Here is a 27,030-nt window from a genome sequence, read left to right on the forward strand (position 1 = left end):
ATTTTTGGTGTAAGCATGTGTTGTGTCCAGCTGTCCCCAAACTGTGTTGAGTTGAAATAAATTATGAAAGAGTTTGGAGTGGTTTTGTATCCAAATTTCATAATAAATCTTTTTCAAAGGTTGAGGGGGTTGTATTTTTCAGATCATATAAAACATCCACGTAGCCTTTTCTCCATAAAATTTCTGCATTTTGTGGTTGTAATTTCTTAAACAAACAATGTGTTTCTGTCATTGGGAAAGGCATTGCAGTTTCTCTGGGAGTGTGACTGTGCATGAATCTCTGGCCAAATTATTTGCTTCATCCTTTGCACAAAAGTTTTTGGAGGCTCCCTACTATCAATTTTCATATGAATTCTGTCTACCACAGGGTAACCTGACCTGAACACTTTGGCTTAAGTATTGGGATCCACCAAACTTCTTCAAAATACTGTTTTGCACAGCAGTGGGTGTCCTCTTCTGTCTTTCCAGCACTTCAACACAACAGGAAATCATCATATAAAAAAATAAATGCTCCATTTTTTTCCAGTGATGGCACAAATTGAGCCCTGGCAATGTCTTCTTCGCATCTTATTTCGTATTTGCTGTTCAAGTGCCAGATATTCTTCTTTGCTAAATTGACCTGAAAAGTCTTTTTATTGTGCTGCTTTCCTCTCCAGAGGAAATCTCCAGACACCTCAGTGATTCAGTCATGCATCTGTGTACTGCCAGAGTTCACATGCTTGTACACAGAAATTGCCTATGAGCAGCCCTTACGTCTGTGCCACAGTACTTCACTAGTGCAGTGTGAGCTCAGGCTGAGCTTACGCTGGAGCAGTTTATTCCTCTGATTGTGGGAGGTAAAACAAAGGCAGCATCTGCTTTAGTACCACACCATGAGAGTGCTCTAGCAAAAACTCAGCAGCATCAGCAGCTCCCTGTGCTTATGTTCACTGCCTGGGTGTTTGCTTGCCCCCACAGGTGTGATTTGTTCTTAGGGCTGCATGCAGACATCTTAGAATTGCTTATTTTGCTGTATTTACTTGAATAACCCTAAATCTTTTTATTAAATTTATTTTAAGGTATTCTTTTTCAAGGGGGATTTTTTTGGAAGGCTTTACTGACAAGGTCTTAACTTTAAATAAAAATGTAGGTGATCTAGTACTGCCAGTGCTCTCAGTGACCTAAACATGTATTGATGATAGGCCATGACAGTGATGGCTAGTGTACTGCAAAAACCTTTTTCTATCCTTTTGTGCTATAGTAAAAATTGAAGATTTACAAAACCAGATAGATTTAAACTCTTCCCCCCCTCTGTTCTCCCGCTCTGTTTCTTTTCTATTTTTATTTATGTATTTATTTATTTATTTATTTTGGTTGTCAGATGCCAAGGCCATGTGCCAAAGACAAACATTTTCTATCTCTTTAGGTCTTCTATGCTTCCTTGGACCAAATCTACCATGGGAAACATCCTCTTCAAAAGTCAACCACAGAAATTTTAAAGGAAACACAGGAGAAATTTTACGGATTGCCATATGTACCTAATACAGTGAGTATTAGCATGCTAGCAACATACCATAGCAACTAGAAAAGGTACCAAAAGTTGAACCTTTTCTTCAATAGCATATTAATAGCCTCACTTGTCCCCCTGCCCCCGGTCCCAATACTCACATGCTTCTTGTGGTGTTATGTTGAAAAAGTTTTCTTTCTTTCATTTACTTTATCCAGAGTGTTGGTAATTTTGAGCTAACGAACAAGAGTTACTTAATATACACACTTTTGTATGACTGTAGCTTACCATGATGAACTAAATTACCTTTTCTTTTTCCTCATCAAGGAAGGCACTGACAACCCGGTTTATTCTAGCTTTACAAAGGACTGTTTGTAAAAGTCAACAAAACACTGTACTGTGTGTAGGTTTTTACATACTGAATGTCAGTACGTGAAAGAGAGTCATGTGGAGCGGAACTTCAAAGTGAGTTTTTCTGACTGTACTGCTGTGACTTTTGGCGTGTCATTTATTCTTTCATGCTGTACTTGGAAAACGGGCTGAAAGTGTTCCTTGAAGTCTTGATTTTACTGAACTACATAATTTTGATCTTCATCGTGACTGTTAGTGCATTTGTCCTGTACTACACGTGAGCATCTGAAGGTGCAGTTTACATCGATTACAGTCGTGAGACTCCCTGCTCTGTCTGGAGCTGACTTCTCAGCTGGAGCATAGCCTGAATCGCTGTTTGACTCTTCGGTCAGAATACCCAGTTCCTTTCTTTGCTTTCTGCTTTTCAGGAAATGTTCTTTTTGCTTACCAAAAGTGTGACTCACATTCTCGGAGAAGGGTGTTAGCAGATCCAGCCCTTTCCTCATTGAAACTGTAACGCTTCTGCAGGCCTGGCAAAGCCAGAAAAGTAGAAGCAAGATATCTTCAGATGTCTGACATCTTAGCACTTTTATAAGTGTTGTTTTACACCATTCCTCTGCAGGTGTTAGTTATCTGGTGAATGGAACGGTTCCCTGCGTTGGAAGTTAGCCTGCGTTTTTGTTCCATTTAAAATATTTTTTATTTAGCTGTTACCTTCAAAGGAGTGTAACATCTCATAATGAGCTTAGCCTCAATATGAATAACAAGTTTTGGCATGGAACTTCATCCCAGCAAAAAGTACTATGAATGTTTGAATTGTCAGAAAGTCCATGTTCTTCATGTTGATTGAATGTAAAATTGTGTGTCTAGTCAGGAATGTTAATATAATTTAAATTTCAGTAAAACCTACTGAGACATTATGAAAATGTAAGCACTCTATACAGTAATTCATGTCTGTTATTTGGCTTGCTATCTTTTGCAGCTTTTTCTTCCAAATTTAAGATATGCTTGCAGTTTAATTTGTAATCCAGAAAAGGTAAATGTCTTGTAGGTAAAAGGTTTCTTTAAGTGAAGAGAGGATAATATTCCTTCCTTTCAATTCAGAGTGTGACATTGAAATATGGTAAGACAAACCAGCTCTTATTTTCATCTGTCATTTTGCTAGGCACATACAAGGCTGGCAGAGAAAAAATCTTTCGATGATGGGAATTTTACCTGCTTCCTATAGGTTTAGACTCAGTTATAAATGATTATGTCAGGCTTGTGTATCTTAAGTTTTAGGGTTGCTGGGTAAAAGTAATTCTTCCTTAATGAAGATCTTACTGCATTAATGTGATTTACTGTAGTCTCATTGTCTGCCAGGGCTGCACAAGCATCCATTATTATCTACTGATAAGAATTAACCTCAATTCCCTCTTACAGCTCTTCACAGGCAAGTAAACTTAGTAAATATCCTTCAAATGGATTTGGGCTTCAGTCTCATCATGCAGATGCACGTTTTGAAGTAAAATCACAGCAAATATCTTCAGCAGATGCATTTCTGTCTTTCTGAGACACCGCTCAGATAGTAGGACAATTTGCATGCATCTTTTTGTTATAGCACGTCCAAAATGAGAAACATAAACTACACCTAGTAAGTAAATGCTGCTGTATCTAGGTAGTGATACCTGTTTGAAGGTAAACCAAAACGTTATCCTCGGCAAATATCCTGTCCAGCAATAGTAGGGATACTGGGAAGAAAATCCTGTAAAAGTCTGTATTTGCCATTCAGATAAGCTTTACAGGCAGTTAGACGGTTGACGCTGTGTGCAGCAGTATTTACGTTGGCTGTGTTGACACAGATAGTTGCAGAAGCTGGTGCCACACGCAAGGCAGAAAGGAAAGAGAGCAGAGACTACACAGACAGAAGCCCAGAGAAACAGTATTACACAAGACTTTGTTTTCCTGAAGAATGCAAATCTCAGTTTCTGGCTGGCCGTTGCTTATCTGTTCAAAAGGACACCGAGTTTGCTGCTGGCTTCTGGAGAGTGAAATTCCACTGGGATTTCTTTGCTCTGTTGCTAAGTCCAGAAGTTGACGACTGCCAGGCAGGGGGCAAGGAAATCTATCTGTTTGCCTGTTTTTGTAGTGTCTGGTAGTTTTTTTGCCAGAGATCTGTGTTGCTGAGCTTGGAAAATGAATAGACGTTTTGCACAGGCTGGATTCTTGAATCCATGTGATGCCTCTAAAAGCAAGCAATCTTCTTTTTGGCTCTCCTAAGAAATGAAGATAAACTAAATAATAATGACCGCTCATTTTCCTGCCACTTCTTCCTGAATGTGTTTGGTGTTGAAATCTGTGTACTCTGGGGAATGCAGTATTCTGCTTTTACTCAAAACTTTTCTTCAAATCATAGCTTATTTCTCATCTGTTGTGAAGTTTCCATTTACCGTGGCTGGCCTTGCAATTGATAACGCTGTCTGCTTTTAGAGTATCTCTCTTGGTCTCTTCTACCTTTGTCTCCAAGATGCCCAGAGAGACTTTCTTAAAAAGTATCAGGTGACCCTTTGATCAACCCGAGACACGATCAAAGTTTCTCCCCATGATCTGTTACTTAGTCCCTTGCCTGTCCCCCAAGTTTAGACTTGAAATCTACTTTCCTTTGAAACGGACATCAAAATTTAATGATACACCATTGTTAGTCCTGCGCCAAGCATAATAATTCCTATCTCCTGCTGTGGGTTTTGGTTCAATAGGGAAACAAAAAATGAGACACAGGGTAAACAAGCTCTGCATTGATAGTGGAGATTGCAGCCTCCTGCAGTTACAGGAAAGAGTTCCTAATAATGAAGTAGTTTTACAATAAACACCAGCTGCCCAAATCATCATAGGTGATTTTTATTTGTGAAATAATGAAGTAGTTTGAAGTTTTGATTCTTATTTTCAGAAAAATATTGTGGACTTGTATATTAACCATTTGTTTTAATAACCTTTCTTCATTCTAATCTTGATGGGAGATGCTTGTTTGACTTGCGATTGTAAGGAGAATTGGTTTTGAAGAGTGAGGCACAGTGAATCTCTGTTCTTTTGTAGATTGCTGCCAAATAGTCCATTTTGCAGTTTTTAAAATTGTCGCCTTAAGTTTTTTTTAGAAATGTGGAAGGATTTCTTGTGTGATACTTGAATGTAAAATACAGTTTTGGAATTAACCCACACACATCATTGTAATTACATGTGGTAGAAGGGAATGTGTTGCTGTGTGAGGAGCCTTTTGATATTTTTTGGAACATTAAATAATTTGCTAGTATAAGTTTTCGGTCTAGCATGTTGACACACATTAGTTCAGAAGGACCACTTCTACTGGTGGCCTAAAAATTGCATTAGGTTACAGGTTTAATTATGCTTATATATTTTTGTCCAGAGTGCAGTTTTCTTTTCAGTTGGCAGTATAAGAAGTTCTTAATGGCTATGGTTGCTAGTGATTGGAGAGCCCAAAACATCTGTGAGACCAAATATGTTAGCCAGCCAAGTTTGCCAACAGAAAACAAGGCAGGTATTGTTATAGATACCCTAGAGGGAAGAAGGGTATGAAAAATGGTGTATCACCAATGTGGTTGTTAGTCTTTCTTCTTCCTGCAGCTGGGGGGACTCTGCCCAGACAGGGATCCTGACCTTAGAGAGCTCCACCTAGGTCCTTGTTTGAACTCGCTGGGATTGTCTGTTGTGTTCTTCACAAAAGAAATCAATGGATGATATGCAGCCTAACATTTGGAGTGCTTGCTTGTGGAAACTGTCAGGTACTACAGGAAGATGTGGCTTGCCCATGGGTGCTGAGGGCATAAGGGTTTCATTCATGGGGTGCAGGTAAAGACATCTGGTAAGTTGGTCAGCTGAAGAGGAGTTGGTGGCAGTAGACATGCAGAACTAGCTTCTCTGTGGATATAGGTTCAGACATCTTTCTGCAGCACACATTGTCACCTGGTGCCCAAGTCCCTTTTTTATTGTGCTTAAGAACACCCGAGAGCAAGAGAAGAGCTGTATACATTTTCTTTGCTAAGAGCCTTTTCTTTGGAGTTTGAAGGTGACCTGACCTCATGCTTAGAAGCAGAGGCCAGAGGCCAGAAATTGAGGTCATGGAGATGATGTGTTTTTTTGAAGTTCATTATTGCAGTCTTGTACTGGTCATGATCACTATCAGTTGTGATGCTGCAGTGAAGAGGAAAGTATCATTCCTAACAGGCCTGCTCCTCAACTCACTTAGGGCTGGCTGGCAGTTTGAGTGAAGTAGCTTGTTATCGAGTCTGCTGTATGTGTCTTTGTGGTATCCGTTGTCTTACAATTTCTTCTTAGGTCTTTGGAGTGATAAATAAGAATGTGTAGTCATAACTGCTGTCCTGTTTAACAGTTCGTGTGAATATCAGTAACACACAAAAAAGAGAATAGTCAGGCTGCGCAAGTAATGAGGCAGCTGTCTTAAAATAAATAAGTGATAACCCTTAACCTCTGAAGATAAAAGTGGTTTTGAATTCTGAAACCTTGACTCAAGTGGTGAACATGAATCTTGAAATTATTAGTAATGAAGGGTAAGTAGTAGCTACCTATTAAATTTAAACTATGATTTCATGTAATACTTATTTTATCTACAACCTTCCCAATTTTGTCCTGGATTTACTAAGTTAAACTCATGCAATCTTAGGGCCTAAGCAAAACTAAATGCCCTGTTTTAAAGGAAAAGAAGAAGAACAGCTAAAATGTTGCTTGGCAAAGAGTTTTTTTAAAGCACCCATACTGGGTTGCGGATGAGAGAATAACATTTAGTGCCAATCAACAAAATGCTGAAAAGAACCAAGGCAGGAGGAAAGCCTGTATAGTTGAATATCTGAGGAAAGAAAGTTATTGGAAACGTAGAAGCCATGTAAAAGTGAGAAAAAGAGAAGACAGAATAAGCTCTAATGAGCTAAAACTGTAGAAGTTTCAAACAGCTAAAAAAACAAAAAGGTCAATAATTTAAAAATTCATCAGAAAGAGGAAGCTTGCCTGATATTTGCTGGAAATAGAAAATAGATGAGTGCGGATTCAAAAGACAATGTGTGGTTATCAAGGGCATTGAATCAATGACGCAAATTATCCTGATATAAAGTTTTGGGGCTAAGGAATCAAGAGCTTTAAAGACTTTATTAAGATCATAAAAAATAGAGATCATAATATGAAAAGGTAATTACTAAAAGAATACAAGAATTCAAAAGAAAAAAGGCTCGAAAAGCTGAGTTGCAAAATGCAAGCAGCGAAGGTAATAAAAATTTAAATAACTACTGAAGAACTAAGATCAAGGAGAGTATGGATTTAGTAAGAGAGGAACAACTGATACTAGAGAAAGCAGAAATATTCCCTGTCTGTGCTTCAGTATTTTTTTCAAAAAAAAAAAAGAGTTTTGATTAGGTAGTCAGAGTATTTAACTTTTTCAAAGCAGTCACTGACCTAAAGGAATTATCACTCACAAACTTAGGAAAAGTGGAAGTGTTATTACGATAGCTAAGGGAGGAGAACTTCGGAACTGCATACCAATTGTTCAGATTTTATCACTCAAAAAGTAGTAGAATCACTTATTAAGGAGTCTGCAAGCACCTTGAGAACAATCAAATGAGTAAAAGAAAACTTCATGGTTTTGTTAAGAACCATCTGAGACAGCAAAATACACTTTTCATCTTAATAAAGTGATTGACCTTGGGAATAAGAAGGAGACAGATGACAGCATAACTCTAGACTTAGCAAGCTTTCTGACACTCGCAAATTATAATTATTTGGGCAAACTTTGGGGTTGTGGCTGAGGCAACATGCAGAAAACATGCTGAAAGAGCGAGTGAAAGCTTCATTTCAGAATGGGAAATTTTAAGTGAAGGTTACCAGACATCTGTCTAGGAATTACTGCTGTTCTGTGTTTTAGTTAATGATTTGGACGAGAGCTCATTTATAAGATTTATAGAAAATCCTCCAGTAGACAAAGATTGCAGAAATCATGAAAAATATAATTGAAATGATCCAAATAATTTGGAGAGTGTTCAAAATATTGTGAATTTCATCCTTTCAAAATAAATCCAAAGTAGTGCATCAGGAAACTGATTAGATACATAAGTATATAAAGAGCAGTAGCTGCCCAAAGAGCACTATTCATGGAATGCTGCTAAAGAAAATGTATATGTTTTAGGGATATTTCGGTATTTGGTGTTGGGGATTTAGCAGTGGCCAAATGTTGTGTCCTGTAGTAGATGAATGACTCTAAAAAGATTTAGACAACCTGGAAGAAATATAGATGAGAGCATTTGGAAAGATAATAGGTTTGGAAATCTCTGAGGAAAGTTGAGAAAACTGAGTTTATTTGGCTAGGAAAGAAAAAAATTATGTGGGCACAGACGAGCATGTATGTTCTGGTACTGAAAACCTCTTAAGACAAATACAGAATTGGAATTGATAATGTGATAATCAATTTTTGTGTGCAAGCAAGCAATAGTAGAAAGGAAGAGTGGTTTAATATACAACAGATGGAATTATGATTAGTACCAAATCTTTTAAACTCTTGTTAATCTTTTCCCTCTTTTGTTGAAGAGGGAAATACACCCAGCAGTTCTAGGATCTCCTTTATAGGGAATTTTAAAGAAACTGCTGTTCTAGATCACAGAGACGTACATTTCATATTAATTGCAGAGAGCCTTCATAATGGATTGCTTTTCCACTTTTTCTCCCAACCAATTAATTGAAGAGACACTGATGGTGCACTTATTCAACTTTTTGGAGTGTTTTGAAGAGACGTGAAGTCATACATCATTACTCAACCTCTTGAAGTTTGTGTAACCCCTTCAAAGTAATCTTTTACCTTGCTGTGTTGGAAACCAGAGTTGTTTACACAAAGTGCAAATCCCTGGATTAGTTTTCTTATGAGCCTTCTTAAAAGTATACTATAAAATCAAGTTGAAGAGTCTGGGTCTGAGGAAAAGATTAATAAAGAAGTACACAGTGAACTCTGGGGAAGTGATATTTCTATAAATAATTAATAGCTAAAAGCCATTTCAGAAAGATTGGTGCCCTGCTGCGTTCATTATTAAAGTAGTCGCTGGAACTTTCAAAAGCTCTTAAAGTTGCCCTTCAAGGTTTGTTTAGGTTTCTGTCTTTCTGGAGTTGAGTTCATTTTATGATAAAGAAAATGCTGATGGCAAATATTGTGAAGATTTGTTTTCCAGTGGAAATATGACACTATTCACTGGGCAACTATCTACGGCAGCGGAGTGTTTACAGATACCAGAAGATATGAAGCACTTTTAAGGACATTCTTTTAGCAAGTGTTAGCCCCATGAAACTCAAACATACTTTAGCGATAATATTTACATTTAGTAGCATTTTAAAGAACAGTGAAGGAAATAGTTGCATACATTGCTTAGTAACATTTTGAGATACATAAATGTTTTTCATAGATATCTAAATATATATATATATAAATGCAGATTGCTTTGTTTAGTTGTACATATTTTTGTTCTCGTATCTCACATTTCCTTCCACCCTCCCCCCCCCCCCCAGGATTGCAGTACTGGTTTTATATTTGATAGCAATAGATAAAACTGAATGTATCACTTCCATAAATATGGGCTAAAGGACCTGACTGAAATGCTGTTCGGACACAGTGGGAGATTCTCCTTTCTATGAAAAGCTTGCAGTCAAACCAGAGAAGGATGAGAGAGAAGTCCTGTCATCCTCCCTTACTAGGAGTTGGCAATTAGACTGAGAAGGGGCAAAGAAGCAGTTTCTTCAAGTTCATATTGCATTTTATTGCAGATTCAGGATTAGAATCATGATCCCCTGTATCCCTGTCTGGAGTGGCTCTGGCAGAAGATAGTAAATGAGCATTATTGTAAAACATTAGCTATCTCATCTTTCAGTGTAAGTACAGATAATTTACATGATTAAGTTGTACCGGCAAATAATATTTTGCAGTTACAGCATTACTTAAGATATTTCTTATATTTTTTGTAAGTGCTTATTTTAAGAAGTTCATGATGTTTATTTTAAAATAACGGGTCAGTGCTTAAAATTTGGTTTAATTGATAAAGTATAATAAAAACCGTGAGCTTCAATGTGAATCTGTACCCAAAGGAAAGCTTGGTGACCTGATTCTGGTTATCTGGGGCTTAAGAATTTTTAAAACTTAGGCAGCGCTAGAAGTTATTCACTGGTAGTAGAATGGCGTGTGTGTGTATTGCATGTGTGTGCGTTTGTGTAGGAGTTATGTGTTAGAGCATTAAGGACTCTCTTGAAAATTCTTGATTGCACACTTTTTTTATTTTACTTTTCAAACTAGTTATAATGTTTACAGGTAACACTGTCTCTCAGTATGTCCAAATAAGGTCATAATATATCAGTTTTTGTATCTCTGTGTCTTTTAATCAATGTTTTAAGGATTGTGGAGCAACGCATATCATAAATACAGCTTTTTGATGTTGGTATTCTTTGTTGTCTCCTATGTCCCCCTTCCCCCAGTCTCTTTGGAAGGAGGAGAGAAGAGGGTGAAGAGGAAATAGTTTTAAATGATTTTGCTATAGCAGCTCAAATGCATTAATAGTTTATAAATGAAAGTGAAATGTTTTTCTTTAATTTAAGTAAATCAGAGACCATATGGTACATATCTAGAATCACCTAAGTGGTTAATTGCATGTTAAATTCCTTTCCTCTTCCCTAGTGTAAACAACTGCAAAAATATTTACATTCCCTGCCTTGCTAGATTTATTTATCATTTTATAATAAAAACACAGAAGTGTTATAAATTGAATTCTTAATCTTTTGCTTGACTTGCTTTCTAAAATGTCAGCGATGTCTCTGGGTTGGTTTACTTTGTGCTCTCTCCCACTCCTAGCACAGAAATGCACCACACTGAAAAACTGCGAAGTCCTGACATTAAGCAAGTTAGGGGGAGCAGTATAAAATGTGGTTTCTTGGAATTAACTTTCTGTTATTCTAAACAAGATTAGAAACTGCAGCTGAGGAAGTGGCCTTAAAACTTTTTATTGGATTTTTTTATTATTGTGAAACTTTAGAATGATGATGATGTAATTCTATAAAACTTAGAGGAGTTCAGGCCAAAAATACAGAAGGAAAGGACCAAACAGGCAGATGCATACCTTTTGAAAGAATCGTCAATCAGTAGGTTTTCATCAGAGGTAGCCCCTGGCACAGAGAGTTTGCAACATCTGCACCCCAAAACTCATTATATTGTTTCTTCAAGTGGGAATGAGTTGAGGATGTCTTCAAAGCACGCTACAAACTTATGTAACTAACAGGGGAAAAATCCTGTGATTTGTTTCAGAATCAAATTCTTTAAGCTATAAAATGTATGTGATAATCCTTTTCTCATGTCATAAGTAAATTAGTATTTAAACAGAAAGGTGGAAAAATAAATTCTGCGAGGTGACAATTTGGCCTCCCCAAAATAAATGCACCCAGCAGCAGAACTGGAGCTTCGGAACCTGGCAGGCACAGCCCGGGCTTCTGTTCACAGTGCTGGGCTTCTCGCTCCGGCCACTGTCCACAGGCAATATCAAGAGGAGCTTTACTAGGAAACTTAGCTCATCTAGCTGCAAATTCAGTTCTTACACCAAAGTGAGCACAGAAGAGGTTCAGTGAAGGGCATTCATTCAAGTAGATTAGCACATTACTCCTGGAAGTCATGGGGATGAATGAAAGAGACTTACGTTTTCTCTACTTGATGAATGGTGGTTGTTGCATCAAGGTGTCTGGTCCTTGTGGTGAAACCTCCTGAGTATCTTCCTTGTGTTTTGAGAAGGGAGATGTTGAACTTCCATCTGGGAGAGAATACAGGTTTGAAGAGCATGAAAATGCAAACTGGAGTCAAAGGTAAATAGTGAGACAAAATTTTCCTGGTCATGAGGTAATACATTTTTTTTTTTTTTGCTAAAAGCATTTTTTTCCACTGATATTTTAAAACAAAGCCTGCACAGCTTGTTCATCAGAATGGGAAAAGTGGTAAGCTGGATGTGCAGCATCCAATGAGATCTGCACCACACCATGAATTTACTGTTTTTCTGTGCTGAAAAATGTCTGTGGAGTTCTTGCTCTGTAAACTGCAGCTCTCTGGGTTCTTTGTGTATAGCTAGCCAGGAGAGGGAAGGGGTTGTCCCAATCCACTCTCAACTTGTGTGGCCTCACCTCGAGTACTACATGCAGTTTTGGCACCACAGTATAGGAAGGACGTAAAACTATCAGAGAGTGTTCAAAGGAAGGCAACAAAGATGGTGAAGGATCTAGTGGGAAAGACATATGAGGAGCGGCTGAGGTCCCTTGGTTTGCTCAGCCCAGAGCAGAGCAGGCTGAGGGGAGGCCTCATGGCGGCCTGCAGCTCCCTCACGAGGGGAGCGGAGGGGCAGGCGCTGAGCTCTGCTCTCTGGGGACAGCGACAGGACCCGAGGGAACGGCATGGAGCTGGGACAGGGGAGGGTCAGGCTGGGGGTTAGGGAAAGGTTCTGCACCCAGAGGGTGGTCGGGCACTGGGACAGGCTCCCCAGGGCAGTGGTCATGGCACCGAGCCTGCTGGAGTTCAAGAAGCATTTGGACAGTGCTCTCAGACACACGGTCGGATTCTGGGGTGGAGCCAGGAGTTGGACTTGACAATTCTTGTGTGTCCCTTCCAACTCAGGATATTCTATTCCATTGACCTCCAGCTCCCACTGGAAGGAGTGGCTGACAGTGCCACAGGAGTGCCAGTGCTCACTTTCAGTGTGCTTGTTTGCCTGCCAGAAGCGGGTTGTCCTAGAATCCCACTAGCTGACAAACCTTGCTTCTCAGCAGAGGGAAATAGCTTGTACTGATTTCCGTGCTAATTGCTGTTCTTTTCTGGCTCCCAAGTTACCAGAGCCTGCAGCTTCTTTGTGATTCTCAAGAGTTTTCCACCCATGCTGATAGCCAAGTTCAAGGGCATTAGAAGCAGTAATATCAGCTTACTGCCAGAGCCAGGGGTTCTCCACCCAGTAGCCCCTGAGATAAGTTGGCTGCTCCTCCATTGAGTTTCCTGCCAGAATAAGAATTTAATTAAGAAAGGGGAGGGGGGGTGGCACCAAATCATCTCCATCATATATTGTTCCTCATGGAAACTGTTCAACAACTTGCTCCTTGATGTAATTACTGTAGCACACATTTTGTAATTTGAGGACGTAAATGATGTAAATACTTTTCTTAATTTAGTGTTGGGTCTTTTCAGGTCCTCACTTGTGATTTTGGTTTTAAGATGCAAAGTAAAAAGGACTTAAATATACTTTGAAATAGCTGAAGTCACAGCACAAACTGCTGAAGACCGTTTTGAAGAGTCTGTGTGCTAGTCAAGAATTTCTGTAGCTCACTCTTCCTTTTCAAAGGAAATAGGAGGATTTTATACCACTGATTCTGTGTAATTAGTGGAGTCCATGAATAATGATTACCCACAGTCAAGCAAAAACTAGATTATTGTGTAGTGAGTTACCTGTAGCTTTTTGCTTTCAGTTTTTTCTTTTTAGGATCACATCTAAATTTCTATATGAGTTGATCTTTGTGATAATCTTAACACTTGTGAATTTAGAAATCAAATTATTGAATCTTTAATTAGTTTATATAGTCTTCAAACCAGTTTACTTTAGCTGATCCTGCGATGTTGTTAAAAGGAATGAAGTGGCTTAACTTTTAAATAGAAGCTAGAAGTAGTAGTAAATTATTTATTTTCTCCGAGAGCAGTAGTCCTATCCCCATCCAAAGATAAAAGGATAAATATTCCTGTCCCCTGACTACAAAGGCAGCCTTTGTGACTAGTTTGGGCAAGGCTCCTAGTCTGAGGTAGCTAAAGTAAAATGAACTGAATCTTACCCGAAGAATGTATCCTACAAGTACTTTACTTAAAATTCCTGAGAAGGTGTAATGTATCAGTATGGCACGTGTATCAGTGAGGTATTTTTGTTTGTTACAGGAAGAAATGGAAAGGCTTCAGACATTGGAAGCATTTCAGACGTGGTTACAAGGGAAGATTGATAATGTTGGTGAAGAAAAGGCCCTTTTAATAATTGCAGTGGATCAGTCGCACACCTTTATTTCAGCCTGTTGTGTTGGATAAAAAGCAGGCATGAACATGACCCGTGAATGGCATATTATCATACCCCATGGGCTATGCTGTAAAATGCACACTGTTTTATAAACTCCTGGAATGGGTTCATGGAACTTTTTGAAGTAGGTGATTACTCAGAGTCTTCATTAACTTTCTAACTGCGTACCAAAAATGTAACATTTAATAAGGAGAGTGCCCCAGTTCTACATGTCTAGCCTTTATCCTTTCCAAAAGGGAAATTGATATATCAGGTTTTATATATATATGAAGAAATCATTCGGCTTTACAATTAACACAGTTAAGAAATTAAGTCATTTTTCATCTATAGGTAGTTTTAATAAAACAGAATTTTATGCTAAAAGGTGAATCACGTAGTTTTAAATACCGTTACAGTGCTGTGGTTATTTTTTGTTGTTCATAGAACTTCTTAAAGGAGTACTAGTCTATACATATCAACAAGACTAAGTGCTGGGTCCTGCACTTGGGTCATAATGTGCCAGGGTAGGTTTAGATTAGATATTACAAATAATTTCTTCACGCAGATGGTGGTCAAGCGCTGGAATGGGCTGCCCAGGGAAGTGGTGAAGTCCCCTGGAGGTATTTAAGAGACTTGTGCATGTGGCAGTAGGGGACATGGTTTAGTGGTGGGACTTGGTAGGTCACGTTGATGGTTGGACTTGGTGATCTCGAAGGCCTTTTCCAACCTAGATGATTCAATTATTCTGTATTCTTGGGCTATTTGCATGTTTGTTGCATATATCTTAATCTCATCTGTATAAGGTTTTTAACAGTTTTTTAATGCAGGCAGGTAACTCCTTGTGGGGGCAGAGGGAGCACCTTAATGTTTAAATATTTGTTTACAGGTAACAAAGTCCAATTTGGAAAAATTAATTACCAGAACATCATCAAATGGGAAAATATACTTGAGTAATGTAATAGATAATGGGTAGTGGTGAAATACTGAAGATACAGAATGAAGGGATTGAGAACTCCTGACCAAAAACTTTGTGTGAGGACTGAAAATAAGAACAGGGAATGATGACATCCTAGAGCATTTTGTACTCCAGAGTGTGGAAAAATCTGTGCTGATTATGAAAACATTTAAAAATCAAATATAGGCTTCAAGCCTCACTAGGAAATAGTGTGTTTATAATCAGATTTCCTGGATGTTGTTTGCAATATGAATAAAATCTCAGTTGCATGATTCCTTTGAAGACTGAAGTTACATTACTCTCGGTATCTAAAAGCGTGTTCCTTTTGTACTTCCAATGAAGGGAGAGTTGTCTGTACTATACCTGTGTTAGGCATCTATCTTAATACAGATTAACTCATCCCCTGTTTTCTCTCTCTCCCTCTTTTTTTAATACCACTTTGTCGCCAACTAATTTTTGAATTCTCAGCTTCATCATATTTGAGAGCCTTCCCAAACGCAGAGTTGAGTAGCACCTTAGCTTGGTTTTCTGTATCCCTTCCTTTTATGTTTTGAAAGGAATTGATGTGAAGTCTCTTAAATACGCTAGCAAAGACAAAGTCAAGCAAATTTTTATGTGTAGACACAGGGAACCGAGTCCTGTTTTAGGTGCACTCTCTGAAACGAGCTTTTGGTCTTGGACAAGCTGCTGAGAAGCTGTTTTCCTTGCTTGCTTGTGATAGTTTCAATAAAACTGATGAGTGGAGTAGCTGATCAGGCTGATCATCAGCCGATCAGCGGTGAAGATGAGCTCTTTTAGGTGCAGAGAATTAAATGTCTTAGAAATAGCACAGGATCTTACTTGTACCAGGGTATTCCATGGACATTCAATGTAAGGAAGGCAAGATGAGCAATGTAATCTAGGCTGTTGAAAAAGACACTGTCCTAGTTACAGCTTATATGATGCATTCAAATCATTCCTTTCTGAATGGAGTGATATTCTTCTATATGCCAAGCTCACAGAAAGTATTTTCCTTTGTAGCAGAAAAAGCAACTTGGATCTTTCACTGAACAGATCTATTTGGGAATTACTTAAATTTCTGGGTAGATTAAACCAGTCAGGAAAGCTTTTCGCGTGCCTGCAAGAGTTATACTCTCAAGTCAAAACTTTGAATCCTCAGTTGGAAAACTTAGTATGGAATTAAATAAAAGCTGATGTGATTTTCCTGTAAGCTCTCTGGTCTGTTTCAAACTGTGCTGTTAGTTTAGTGATTATGGTTATAATTAAAGGACTGGTTAGAAAAACTGGAGGCATTAAGTATAAACACAGCAACCATAATACTTTTCAGAGCAAACTGGAGAATCTGTATCCAAGCTGAGTGTTTTTGTGTGTTTGCATTCTGGTGAGATATGGTACAGTTGGAGTTTACTTTAAAGAAAAAAAACAAATATCTATCATTCTTAGGCATTTGCATCATGCCACAAAGCCCACAGGAAAATGGAGGACTGGGGACGTTTTTCATCTCCCCTAAAAGTTAGGCTTCTACTTTAGTTGTGTAGGCTGCTTGTAGAGTCTAGATTGGGTCACCTGTAGCAAATTCCTTGTATTTTGGACACCTGTCTTAGGGTGGAGGTAACCACCTTTGGATGGCTGAACTGCTGCTGACTGAGAACTTTTTTGTGAGTGCTCTTGAGAAAAGAGAGCCAACAGCTTTGTTTCTCATCAAGGAGATGGTCATGGATCATGGATGATGGTCATGGATCATCATAGATCATGATGATCTGGATAGTAGGCTGCTGTTTGCTACCTTTTTTTAAGGTAAAAAAAAAAAAAAGACTGGTTAAAGCCAGATAGTTTCTTTTTCCACACTCTTGGTTGGTAATTTTAAAAAAATATACATACATCTTTGACTTGGCAAATGGAGAGCAAGATGATGATCATCACTTTCTTGAATAAAGAAACATAGTTTATTTAATCTGCCAGAAGTCGAGAGATTGTTACTTAGAGTGTGAAGAAGAATTTCAGTCAAAGGTCAAACTTCTAGAAAACTGCTAATACCCCCTCACTTTTCTGTTTGGCTGCCTCAGAATTTCAGCCATCAGGTTTAGGATAAGAAAACAAGCATATGACAGGCTATGGGTTTAAATTTAAAACATCTGTTAGGCTACTTTACTGTTTATCTTCCAGTTCCTCTTTAAAATTCTGTTTTCTGTAGTACCTAAAAAAAAATTGACAACAGTCATATCACAATAATATTAAGACCTTTGTCTTTAGACAGGAGGACAAATAAGATACAGGAGTTGACTCCTCTTTTGGTTTCCTCAGAGAGCCAAAAGGGCAAGAGTAAGTTTCTCACTCCTTCATCTCTAGATTCATCATCTTCAGTTAAAAAAATTTATGTAAGCCTGTAGGGAAACAGTATCTCTTCAGCCTCCACAGGGCCATGAGAAATCTCATAAAAGTTGGCTCTGCTTTGGGCAGAGGTTGGACCAGATGACCTCTGGAGGTCTCTCTCAATCTAAATTACTCTGTTGCAGTCAGGGAAAAAGGGAAAAAATGAATTTTATTTCTGTGAAAGTAAGGCTGATACTTCTGATTGTATCTGCTAAGAAAACATAAGAAAATAGTTGACACCAAAGCGGATTATAAAAGAAGTCCACCATCACTGGAATGAGTCATAAAGTAACAATATATAAATGAATAACAATATAATTACAGATGGTAATCTGCTATATATATACATTTGAAAATGTGGAAACAAATCTGTGAACAATGACATTGTGTATGGATGTAATTCATCTACCTTATGAGGCTTTTGGCATATGGTAGGCTGTATTTTGCATGGTATTAAATGCAAATTCCTGTGATCGTTTTGTTTGTGGCAAATATTTTTAGATGTAACTTTTCTAAGTGTGATACTGCCATTATCTGCATGGAAAATGGTAAGATGTGGCATTACATGTAATATGGAGATTGTTTTCTTTTTGAGACCAGTAGAGCAACATGGCTTTTATCACATTTGGCCACATTTTTTATTTCTTGTTTTTCTTTCCTTCTGACCCTATTTATATATAATTTCAATGATGATAATCAGCATATTGGATATACAGTATTTAGCTTGAAAAATGCTTTGTATAGTAAAGGATGTGTTCATTCTGGGATTTCTGGTTGTGGTGGCTTTTTTTTTCTTTTTTTCAACCATTCCATATTGTAATACTAACAGATTTTTTTCCATCATGCTTAGGAAAACACAGAATAATTTAAAGAATTAAAAAAAATACTTCTGTTCTGGTTTTTGTTCTCTTCAGGCCTGGCATCTGAGATTCAGTCATCTTGTGGGCTATGGTGCCAAATACTACTCCTACCTCATGTCCAGGGCTGTTGCCTCCATGGTGTGGAAACAGTGTTTTGCTCAAGACCCATTTGATAGGTAAAAACAGAGAAACTTATTTTCAATGATGATTGAAATTATGAAATATTGTGCCACTTGCTTCTGGAAAGCAAGAAGGAAGTGTTATACCCAGGGCAACATAGGTTGATGGGCTTTTTTAATGTGAATTAGTTTTTAGCCTTTTTGTTTAAGAGTGTAACTAAATAGGAAATAGCCACAGATATAAAATGTACTTTGGGACGTGTTCATTGTTGCAAAGAATTTGTGTCTATGTTTTAAAATACAGGTGTGCCCGTTGGGAGGCACTGAAATCCATATTTAGATGTAATTAGAGAACTTGACTTTCATAGGTGCCTAATTACTTGTAATTTTCTATTGAAATCAAAAGCAACTGCAGGTGTTAAACAAGCCTCATGTCACCAACTTCAAAGCTAAGTACAGCTGTCCTACTCATTTTGCTTTGTGAAATTAAAACGTAAATTGTGACATCAAAAATTTTAACTGTTCTTACACTTAGGTAAATGTTCTGAGTGTTGTAGCAGAGTAACTTTTCCCCTTGGAGCAATGAAGGTTAAAATGTCGTCCACAGTTTAACTTCCATAAACATCATCGCATATTCATATGTGTAAAATTTGCCTAGTTCAGTTAATTAAAGTATAATTTTAAATGTAATTTGAATTTGAGGAGTCAACATGGGATCAAGGCAGTCGTTATTTCAGGGTGGAAGATTTCATTTAGTCCCTGTCTCTGAGTTATGCAGAGATCCTAGAAGCAAATATGACTGAAAGCTGGACAGGTTGTGTTTGCAGATTACTCTAACATCTGTGTTTCTCCAGGGCAATGGGCGAGCGGTATCGTCGAGAGATGCTGGCACACGGTGGTGGAAAAGAGCCCATACTTATGGTTCAAGGTAGAAAAAACATTAGAACTATTTGATTCCCTTGATCAAGGAAGACATACCTTAACTTTATTTCCCAATCTGGTCTTTCTAGTTTCATGTTGGTTTTTACTGGATTTGTGAAGAAAAAACTTGTTCATTTATTTTGTTAAGTGGACTGGTGGTCAACTTTGTGTCACGATCAGTTGAACCCTTGTGATCCACAGAACAAAACCTACACAGAGATAGTTGGGGCAAAGTGTTGGAAGAGGTGGTATTACAAAGCAGTCTAAAGAATTGAAAATGAGTACATCATACTTGAAAGAAAATAGATTATAATTTTTATAATTTTTATAACTTTTACGTACATTAAATTCATAGATCTAGTTATTTTGTACACAAGAACTCGAACTTTTTATAGCGTCATCAAAATAGCTTTTATTGTATTAATACTTTCAATAGTCATTCTTGTGAAATGGAAGTCTGAAGGTTGATAAAGAAACATGGTTCATCATTCCTCAGTATTACAATTGCTTTTTGAATCTGGAAAACAACTTTTTAGAATCACTTATAGCAATAGAAAACATACTATATTTAATATATTAAAAAAAAAAAAGGTCAGGAGAATGAAAAAAGTTTGAGAAACTACTGCTTTTATCTCAGATCTGTCAGTGAGATCAGGATAAAGACTTTTCCTCTGTAATGTTGCAGTATTCAACAATTTTGCATTAGTGTCACTGTTCCTGATCTGAGCACTTGTTAAGGACTTCATCTGAGGAGCATCTTTCAATTTGCTCTTAAATTGTTAATATTATTATGAATGTTAATTCATCAGCTACTGATCACTCCAGCTTAGAAGACTGGAAATTGCATTTTTTTTAAGACAAGGAAAACAGTGGCAATGCATCTGTATTTTGTCATGAACTCAACACAGTTTCATAACTAGAACATGCAGTTCTTTGACCTATCTGTTTGTCTTTGAGGCCATAACATTTGCTCTCCTTAGACTCATCATATATTAAGCAACTTAATATATCTTATTAATGTTTATAAATACCTGAAGTGTGGGAGACAGAGGGATTTGGGCAACCTCTTTTCAGTGGTTTGTGGGGACAGGACAAGGGGCAATGGCCGCAAAATGGATCACAGGAAGATCCACACCAACATGAGAAAGAACTTCTTTACGGTGGGGGTGATGGAGCACTGGTACAGGCTGCCCAGAGAGGTTGTGGCGTCTCCTTCTCTGGAGATATTCAAGGCCCCTCTGGATGCCTACCTGGGCAGCCTGCTCTAAGGAACCTGCTTTGGCAGGGGGGTTGGACCCGATGATCTCTTGAGGTCCCTTCCAACCCCTGCAATTCTGTGATTCTGTAACTATATATCTCTAGAGTATACATCTCTAGAGCAGTCCATTTTTATTTCTGATCTACAATTTTACTTTTCCTTCAGCATAAATCTGCATCTTTTAAACTTACCTTTCTTTACTGCTCTTGAAGAGTCTGTGTTTGTAACCTAACTTTAAAAACTGCAGCTTGATTATGGGCTAAGTAGTTGCAAGACAAGAACTTACCTTTTCACAAGCAAATTCAATTAATATTGTAAGCCATGTCATAGAGGAAGAAAGAATGTTTTAAAATACCAGTTACATTTGTTATCTCCTCTGTTTCTGGGGCATATTATTTAATTGTTGATCATGGAGTCTTACTTGAATGCCCAAGAGGCTATGCTGAAGTTGCTGACAATGTGCTCCCTGGAATCGAATATTATTTGAATGAAATTTGCAAAACACATCTGTGGATGGACTTGCATAAAATCTGTGGACCTGCTGGTATGTTTATTCAGACATAAAGGAGAACCAGGCAGCAATAACTCCTCTGCATCAGCGTTAGCAAGAGGATTATCACAAGCATTATCACATTACCTGTGATAAGAGCACAGACTTGCAGAAAACAGCGGATGTTTTCAAGATGTTTTCACTTTTATATTCTGAATTTCTTTAATATTACTTTAAACAGATATTTAAAAAGATATTCAAGATCATAATTATTAGAAAAATGCCTTTATTAGTTGTCAGCGTCCTTGCGTGTGCATATTGTGATGTTTGTTTGTAGACAGTGTGAAACTTAAACAAGCATGCTTGAGTTAACTCCATGAAAATTGAAATTCAGGTGACTCAGGCCTTTTGACAAGTTAATAATTTGATTGCTTGTTTTGGATTAGGTGAGATTAAATCACAGAACACAAATGATGGAAAAGCTTATTGTATGTTTACACTCAAACACTCCATATCTATTAGAAAAATTGAGAATTTAAGGAGAAAATTAAGAACAACTACTTGTTCTTTAATTTGTTTGGGTTGCCATTTCAATCAACTTCTGACGCTTTTTGTTGCATTTATTCCTTTTTATTCGTTATGGATATTCTATAATACTTGATTTCCATCTTTTCTTGGTTTTCATCAGTTACAATGCCACGCTCCCATAGCAAATCACCAGACTCCTGACTAAAGACAAATTCCACTGGTTGTAGGAGCTTATTGATTTTATTATTTTCCAGAGAAACACTTAAGATTTTGAGCTCACTAGTGCCCTATTTAAAAAAAAAAAAAAAGTTCTATATTATTTCTGATTTTTTTAACTTTAATAAAGGAATGCACTTGTTCAAGCCTGACTTCTGTATGTAGCCTCACCCTTGAAGTGTTTCCGTATCCAGTTGTGAAGTTAGCCGTATTCATTGATGGTTTGATAACAGATAACTTCACAAGCACATTTCATTTATTCAGTTTCTTTATTATGATTTTCTTCTCAGAAGCTCTCTATTGTCTTTCTTTTGTGCTTGGATATGACCCTAGCTTTTCATCTTTCTCGCACACAACTCCATAGATGTACTGATTAGGGAAGATAAAGGATCTGACCTGCCATCCAGTGGAGTCAGTGACAAGATTCGTGCTTGGACTAGCCTTTCATTAGAAAACACAATATACGTTTTGTTGTTTGGGTTTGATTCTATTGGCACCTGTTCCCATAAAAAAAAAAATCATTGCAAAGGCTTTTTGAAACCTTTTAAAAAATTTTCTGAAGTGACCCCTTTTATCTTACCCTTTGATAATACAAAAATAGTCACAAATATGGATAGCAGAAGTATTAAAAAAAAAAAAGTGGAAAACTCTTTGTCCAAAAGGTTTTCTTCTTTCCTTTAAGGAGAAAATACAGTTTGCGATGAACACGATGTCTCTGTCCTTGAGGGTTGGCCACACGGCTCTCCTTCACTGGATTACATGGCATTAGGGCTTCCAAACTCCTTCAAAGATAGGTAACCCAGGTCGCTTCCAGGTCCAGTTGCAGGTCTGAACAAGACTTAGGTGTGCACCGTCCCTCCCCCTCTCCCTTGGCACTCCCTGACTGGAAAGAAACCCAGGTGCATAGGCAGAAAGTGAATTGCAGAGTGGAAAAAGTACAGCACTGGATGATTTGGGAACTGAGAGCATGGAACAGACTCCAGAGCGTGCTTGTCCTGCTGCTTTTGTGCAGGCAGATTGCCCTTTGGGTCTCTGAAGAAGCCCACGTGGAAAATCCACGTGCGGTTGTGTTCTTGATTGATTAGTGCTGCATTGTTTTGCAGATAGTCATACTCAGTTGTGTGCATATGTGGTAATCAAGCCCACTAAATCTGTAAATAAACATGCATTTGCTCCAGTGTAGTTTGAAAATTTGTTTTTCCATGCCTCAAATTGTACTTGATAGAATACTTACGATTTGAAGAGGCTGTAAAGATCTTCAGATAATGATTTTGTCTCTTTGAAAGTACAAAAACCATGCATAAATCCTGAAAGGTGGTGTGAGTGGCAACATATGTTAACTCAAAATACACGGACCCAAAATAATTAGTGTTCCAAAGGGGCAGAGGCCAAATTCTGCCACAGGCTTTATTCTTCTCCCAATTTCCAGTGATTGTAGGTTACAGCTAACCATCTCTCAAAAGGGTGTGGTTAACCACAGCGCTGTAATGTGAAAGAAAACTTCAAAGCAGGGAAGATAAGCTATGCAGTTGCCTTAGGCTTGGGAGAGACTGAGCTGAAATAGGAGGGCTGAATGTATAAAACACACTCCTAGATTTTAAAACTGCAACCATCAGACGTTGTGGACATCTTACTAAATCATTTAGACTGAAGTGCTGAGCACATACTGATCCTACTTTGATATATTTTAATGGAGTTTAAAGGGAGACACGACCATTCTCAACACAGCTGGGTAGAGTAAGAGGTTAAAACACGGAAATACCATCAGTGTCTGTTTCTTATGGAGTTGTCTGCTCTGAAATCTGTAGTTATTTATTTCATAAGGGCATGCTTATTTTACTGCAGAAGTTCTCCACTGATGACCTCAGTTACTCTTCATCCTTCCCTTTCAAAAGCAAATTCTGCTAGTGTCTGCTTTTGATGTCAGTGATGGGAAAATAGCAATGCAGTAGACCGCTAATGCAAGAAATCTGAAATCTGTTTGTATTATCAACAGCTGGAACTACTGGGTACGAGGTCATTTGACATCACTATTGCCAGAAAGACTTTGAATTCTCCTACATAATTAAAACAAACCATGCGGAGACTAACTAAATGTAGTTTGTAGCAAGTTTTGAGTGAGATTTGGTAAGACTGTGTTCAGCTGCACGTCTGAGTGTATTGTAGTTAATTATGTTTCTTTTACTCAGTTTGTAATATCCAGGGATGGAATGGTTTTATTGTGTTTTGCTAACTTTATAAAAGAGGGACGTTAAATCTACTTAAAGATAATCCCAGCGTCAGTTTCGTGTCTTCCCATACCTCAAAACTGGGCATTATATACTGTTGACCTTTCTTTTGTGACGTATTGATAATAGGGGCTTTAAGAATTCTTCACAGCAAAATAAATTTTAGAGTGTCAAGAGAATTAGCTAAACGTCATCCAGCCAAATTGGTTTTTACAGACTTAATATTTGAAGGTTTTTTGTTTTTTTTTTTTTTTTTGTATTTTGGGACTTGCAGAGGTGGAGGTTGTGTGTATAATGGCCATTTTTATACTTCAATGAAAAATACTTCCTAGACAGCACTACAGTCATTCCTCCATATTGATATCTGGTAGAAAAGGGCATATTGGCTATAGAAAAATAGTTCTTTTATAGAACATCTTAAAAATTGGAGGGTTCATACAGTCATTTAGGTTGGAAAAGAGCTTCAAGATCATCGAGTCCAACCATTAACCTGACCTACCAAGTCCCATCACTAGACCGTCTATATTCCTTAGAGTCATGTCTACACATCTCTTAAATACCTCCAGGGAAGGAATCATTTCACCTAACTTCACATTTTTATACCTAAGCTAGTCATCTGTTTCCTTTTTGGGCTGTGGGGAAAAATAGACACATCATAGGCACAATTCATCTCATTATAAAGTAGACCTCTGAAAGAGATCATATGCTCGGCAGCCATGAACTTCTTTTTACTGTTCACTCTGTAAAAATAGAGCCGAGTAGCTGAGATGTAAATGTCTGAGGTAAAATGAGGTGCAAAAAAAAAAAAAAGACAAAATTATTTGTATTGTTGGGACTGGACCACTTCATCTCCATGAAGGATGAAGCTCCAGTAGTTGTGCATGTCAGTCTGTGTTCCAGTGGGCTGCCATCTGCATCACCTCCTTTTTCAGGCGTTCTCTCCACTTTTGAGCAAACTGCAGGAAAATGCTATGGGTTTAAAGCATTTGTTTGTGGGAAGGCTGTCGGGGAGCAAAGACACACATCCTCCAGCCACCCCAGTCAGGAACCCAGGAGAGCAAGCCTGCAGTGGGCTCTCTGGGGAGCGTGGGTTAGCAGCTGGTGTGGGACACATCTGTTTCTCAGCCCTGCGTCTTGCTTGTGATTTTTCATTGTGAACTGGAAGAAATTCCAGCAATTTTACTACCATTAGAGCAGATGACAAGTTTACCAAGTACTTAGAGATATTAATTCTGTTCTCTTTCATTTCGAAAATTGCTTGATGCAAACTTCAGTTAGCAGCATTTCAGTCAACCTATGTATAGTATGAGATTTGTCTTCCTCTGAGTGCTCAGTATTAACCTACTGGGTCGTGGCAGTTGGTGTTGACATTCGCAACGTGTTTAAAACAGATTGAAATGGGATTCTGTGAGGTGTCAGCAAGAAAATTCCTTCAGTTGCTCACACAAAATTACCTCGAGCTGGTCTGTTTCCTGGTGGGTTTTGAATCATTGTGCTTTAGTAAAAAATTTCGGTCTTTTAGCAGCAGGCAATTATAATTTCCACTGAAAGCAAATATTGTTGAGGATGTGAAAGAATATAAAATTATGTACCGTAGGTACGCTGATCAGAAAGGGTAGAACAAGGTTATATTTACGTTGGCAGTTGTCAGAAAGAACAGAAAGAACAGAACACATCAAAGAAGTACAAAGATTAAATTTTACATTATTTGGCAGCCATACTGTTTTTTTTCCCCTGCTACAAGTAATGCAGTAAATTTCCATATATAATCTTGAAAATGTTAATAACAGTGAAAAGACCCAACACTAATCTAATATTTGTTACAAAGAAACATCTGAAAATAATTTACGTGAGATGTTCTCGTGCTCTCTGAAAACTGGGATTCTGGGGAGGAAGGTGTGAGATTTTTGGTTGGTCTGCTTATAGAATTAGCTGACAGAATGCTTGAACATGATTCTTTATTGTGCTCATTTCCCTGTCTGTTATTCCCTAACCATATGATACAGCTAACATACTAATTAATATTCCTAATAAAAGGTAAACCCTTGTACTGTAAAAAAGCAAAATAAAACTGCAGCACACTGAAAATGTGATATGTTTGGGTAGGTTTCATGCCTTGTGATGTATTTTGGAGATGTTTGTACTTCAAACACCAAATGCAATGTTTTTAAGGTGTGTAGTACTTTGAGAAAGCACGCTGTTTTTTCTGGCTGTACCAGACTAGAGACTCAGTAGATAAGGCCTTAGATCCTTCTCAATCAACGTTTCCTTCCAGCCATTTGGAAATGACTGCATCTAGCCTGTGTCTTGGTTGCATTCCTTTACAACAGATAAAATTCTCAACCTAAGCAAGATCGTAGTGATAAAAAAAAAAAGTTCACAATCTTGAAACCTGTCAATTCTGTGATAACATGTAATAGGTAGCTTGAATAAATTAATTACTGCCTGTACGGTATAATTGCATTTACTTCGTGACAAACACGGTAACCCTTTCTGTCACATTGTGACATTAAAAGCTCATTAGTTTATCGTTGGCAAATCTTTTGAGGTGATAGTGTTCTTGCTAACAGTCTGTTGTCTTGGTTTTATAGGTATGCTTCAGAAATCACCTTCAGTTGAAGATTTTGTGGATGCCCTTGTTTCAGACTTAGACCAGGACTTTGAAACTTTTATCACGGACTCATAAAAGTATTGAACAGAACTGAAATATTTTACGGAAGATTGCATACATCTTAATTGTGGTTACAATGTTGTTGTGACTGGTTTTGCTTCTTGGTGAACACTTGTACATGTTTGAATATCCGTGTTGGTGGAAGAGTAATAAATTATCTCATTGGATCACCTGGTTTCATTTATGAAGATGATGGGATGATGGCTTTCCCCTTCACAGGAGCTTAAGCACGGAATTTGAGAAAATACTCTAATATGTACTATTAAAAAAAATGATTTTGTAGGAACAAAGGGTTAAATGGGAATTGAATTCATCCTCAGGGTGGGTGGAGCAGTGCAAACAGTCTTTCAGTAGACAAAGTGGTTCTGTGTTAGCACATAACTGTCAAGTGTCATGACCCATAACTGTGTGCGTGGGTCCTTCTCACACGCTCCTGGGTATTCTTTAACCTTTCTTAACTGTTGTTCCTTGTGGGAGTTCTGCACTGGGGA

The 27,030-nt window shown here is 37.9% G+C and overlaps 1 protein-coding gene across 2 annotated transcripts in view; it reads left to right on the forward strand.

Moving 5' to 3' along the window:
* Positions 1 to 26,706, forward strand: part of MIPEP (mitochondrial intermediate peptidase) — a 75,427-nt gene extending 48,721 nt beyond the window's left edge. The window contains exons 16-19 of one of the 2 annotated variants that reach the window (XM_083839773.1): positions 1,406 to 1,525; positions 18,163 to 18,284; positions 19,082 to 19,155; positions 26,460 to 26,706. In XM_083839773.1, the coding sequence (XP_083695899.1) occupies positions 1,406 to 1,525; positions 18,163 to 18,284; positions 19,082 to 19,155; positions 26,460 to 26,554 (411 nt within the window). In that variant the 3' untranslated portion in view covers positions 26,555 to 26,706. The remainder of the gene's footprint in view (positions 1 to 1,405; positions 1,526 to 18,162; positions 18,285 to 19,081; positions 19,156 to 26,459) is intronic. The other variant, XM_083839774.1, reaches the window with a different exon arrangement.
* Positions 26,707 to 27,030: the final 324 nt, after the last annotated feature.

The sequence above is a fragment of the Anser anser genome (genome assembly GCF_964211835.1).
Source record: "Anser anser genome assembly, chromosome: 1".
In the NCBI taxonomy this organism is placed as follows: Eukaryota; Metazoa; Chordata; class Aves; order Anseriformes; family Anatidae; genus Anser; species Anser anser.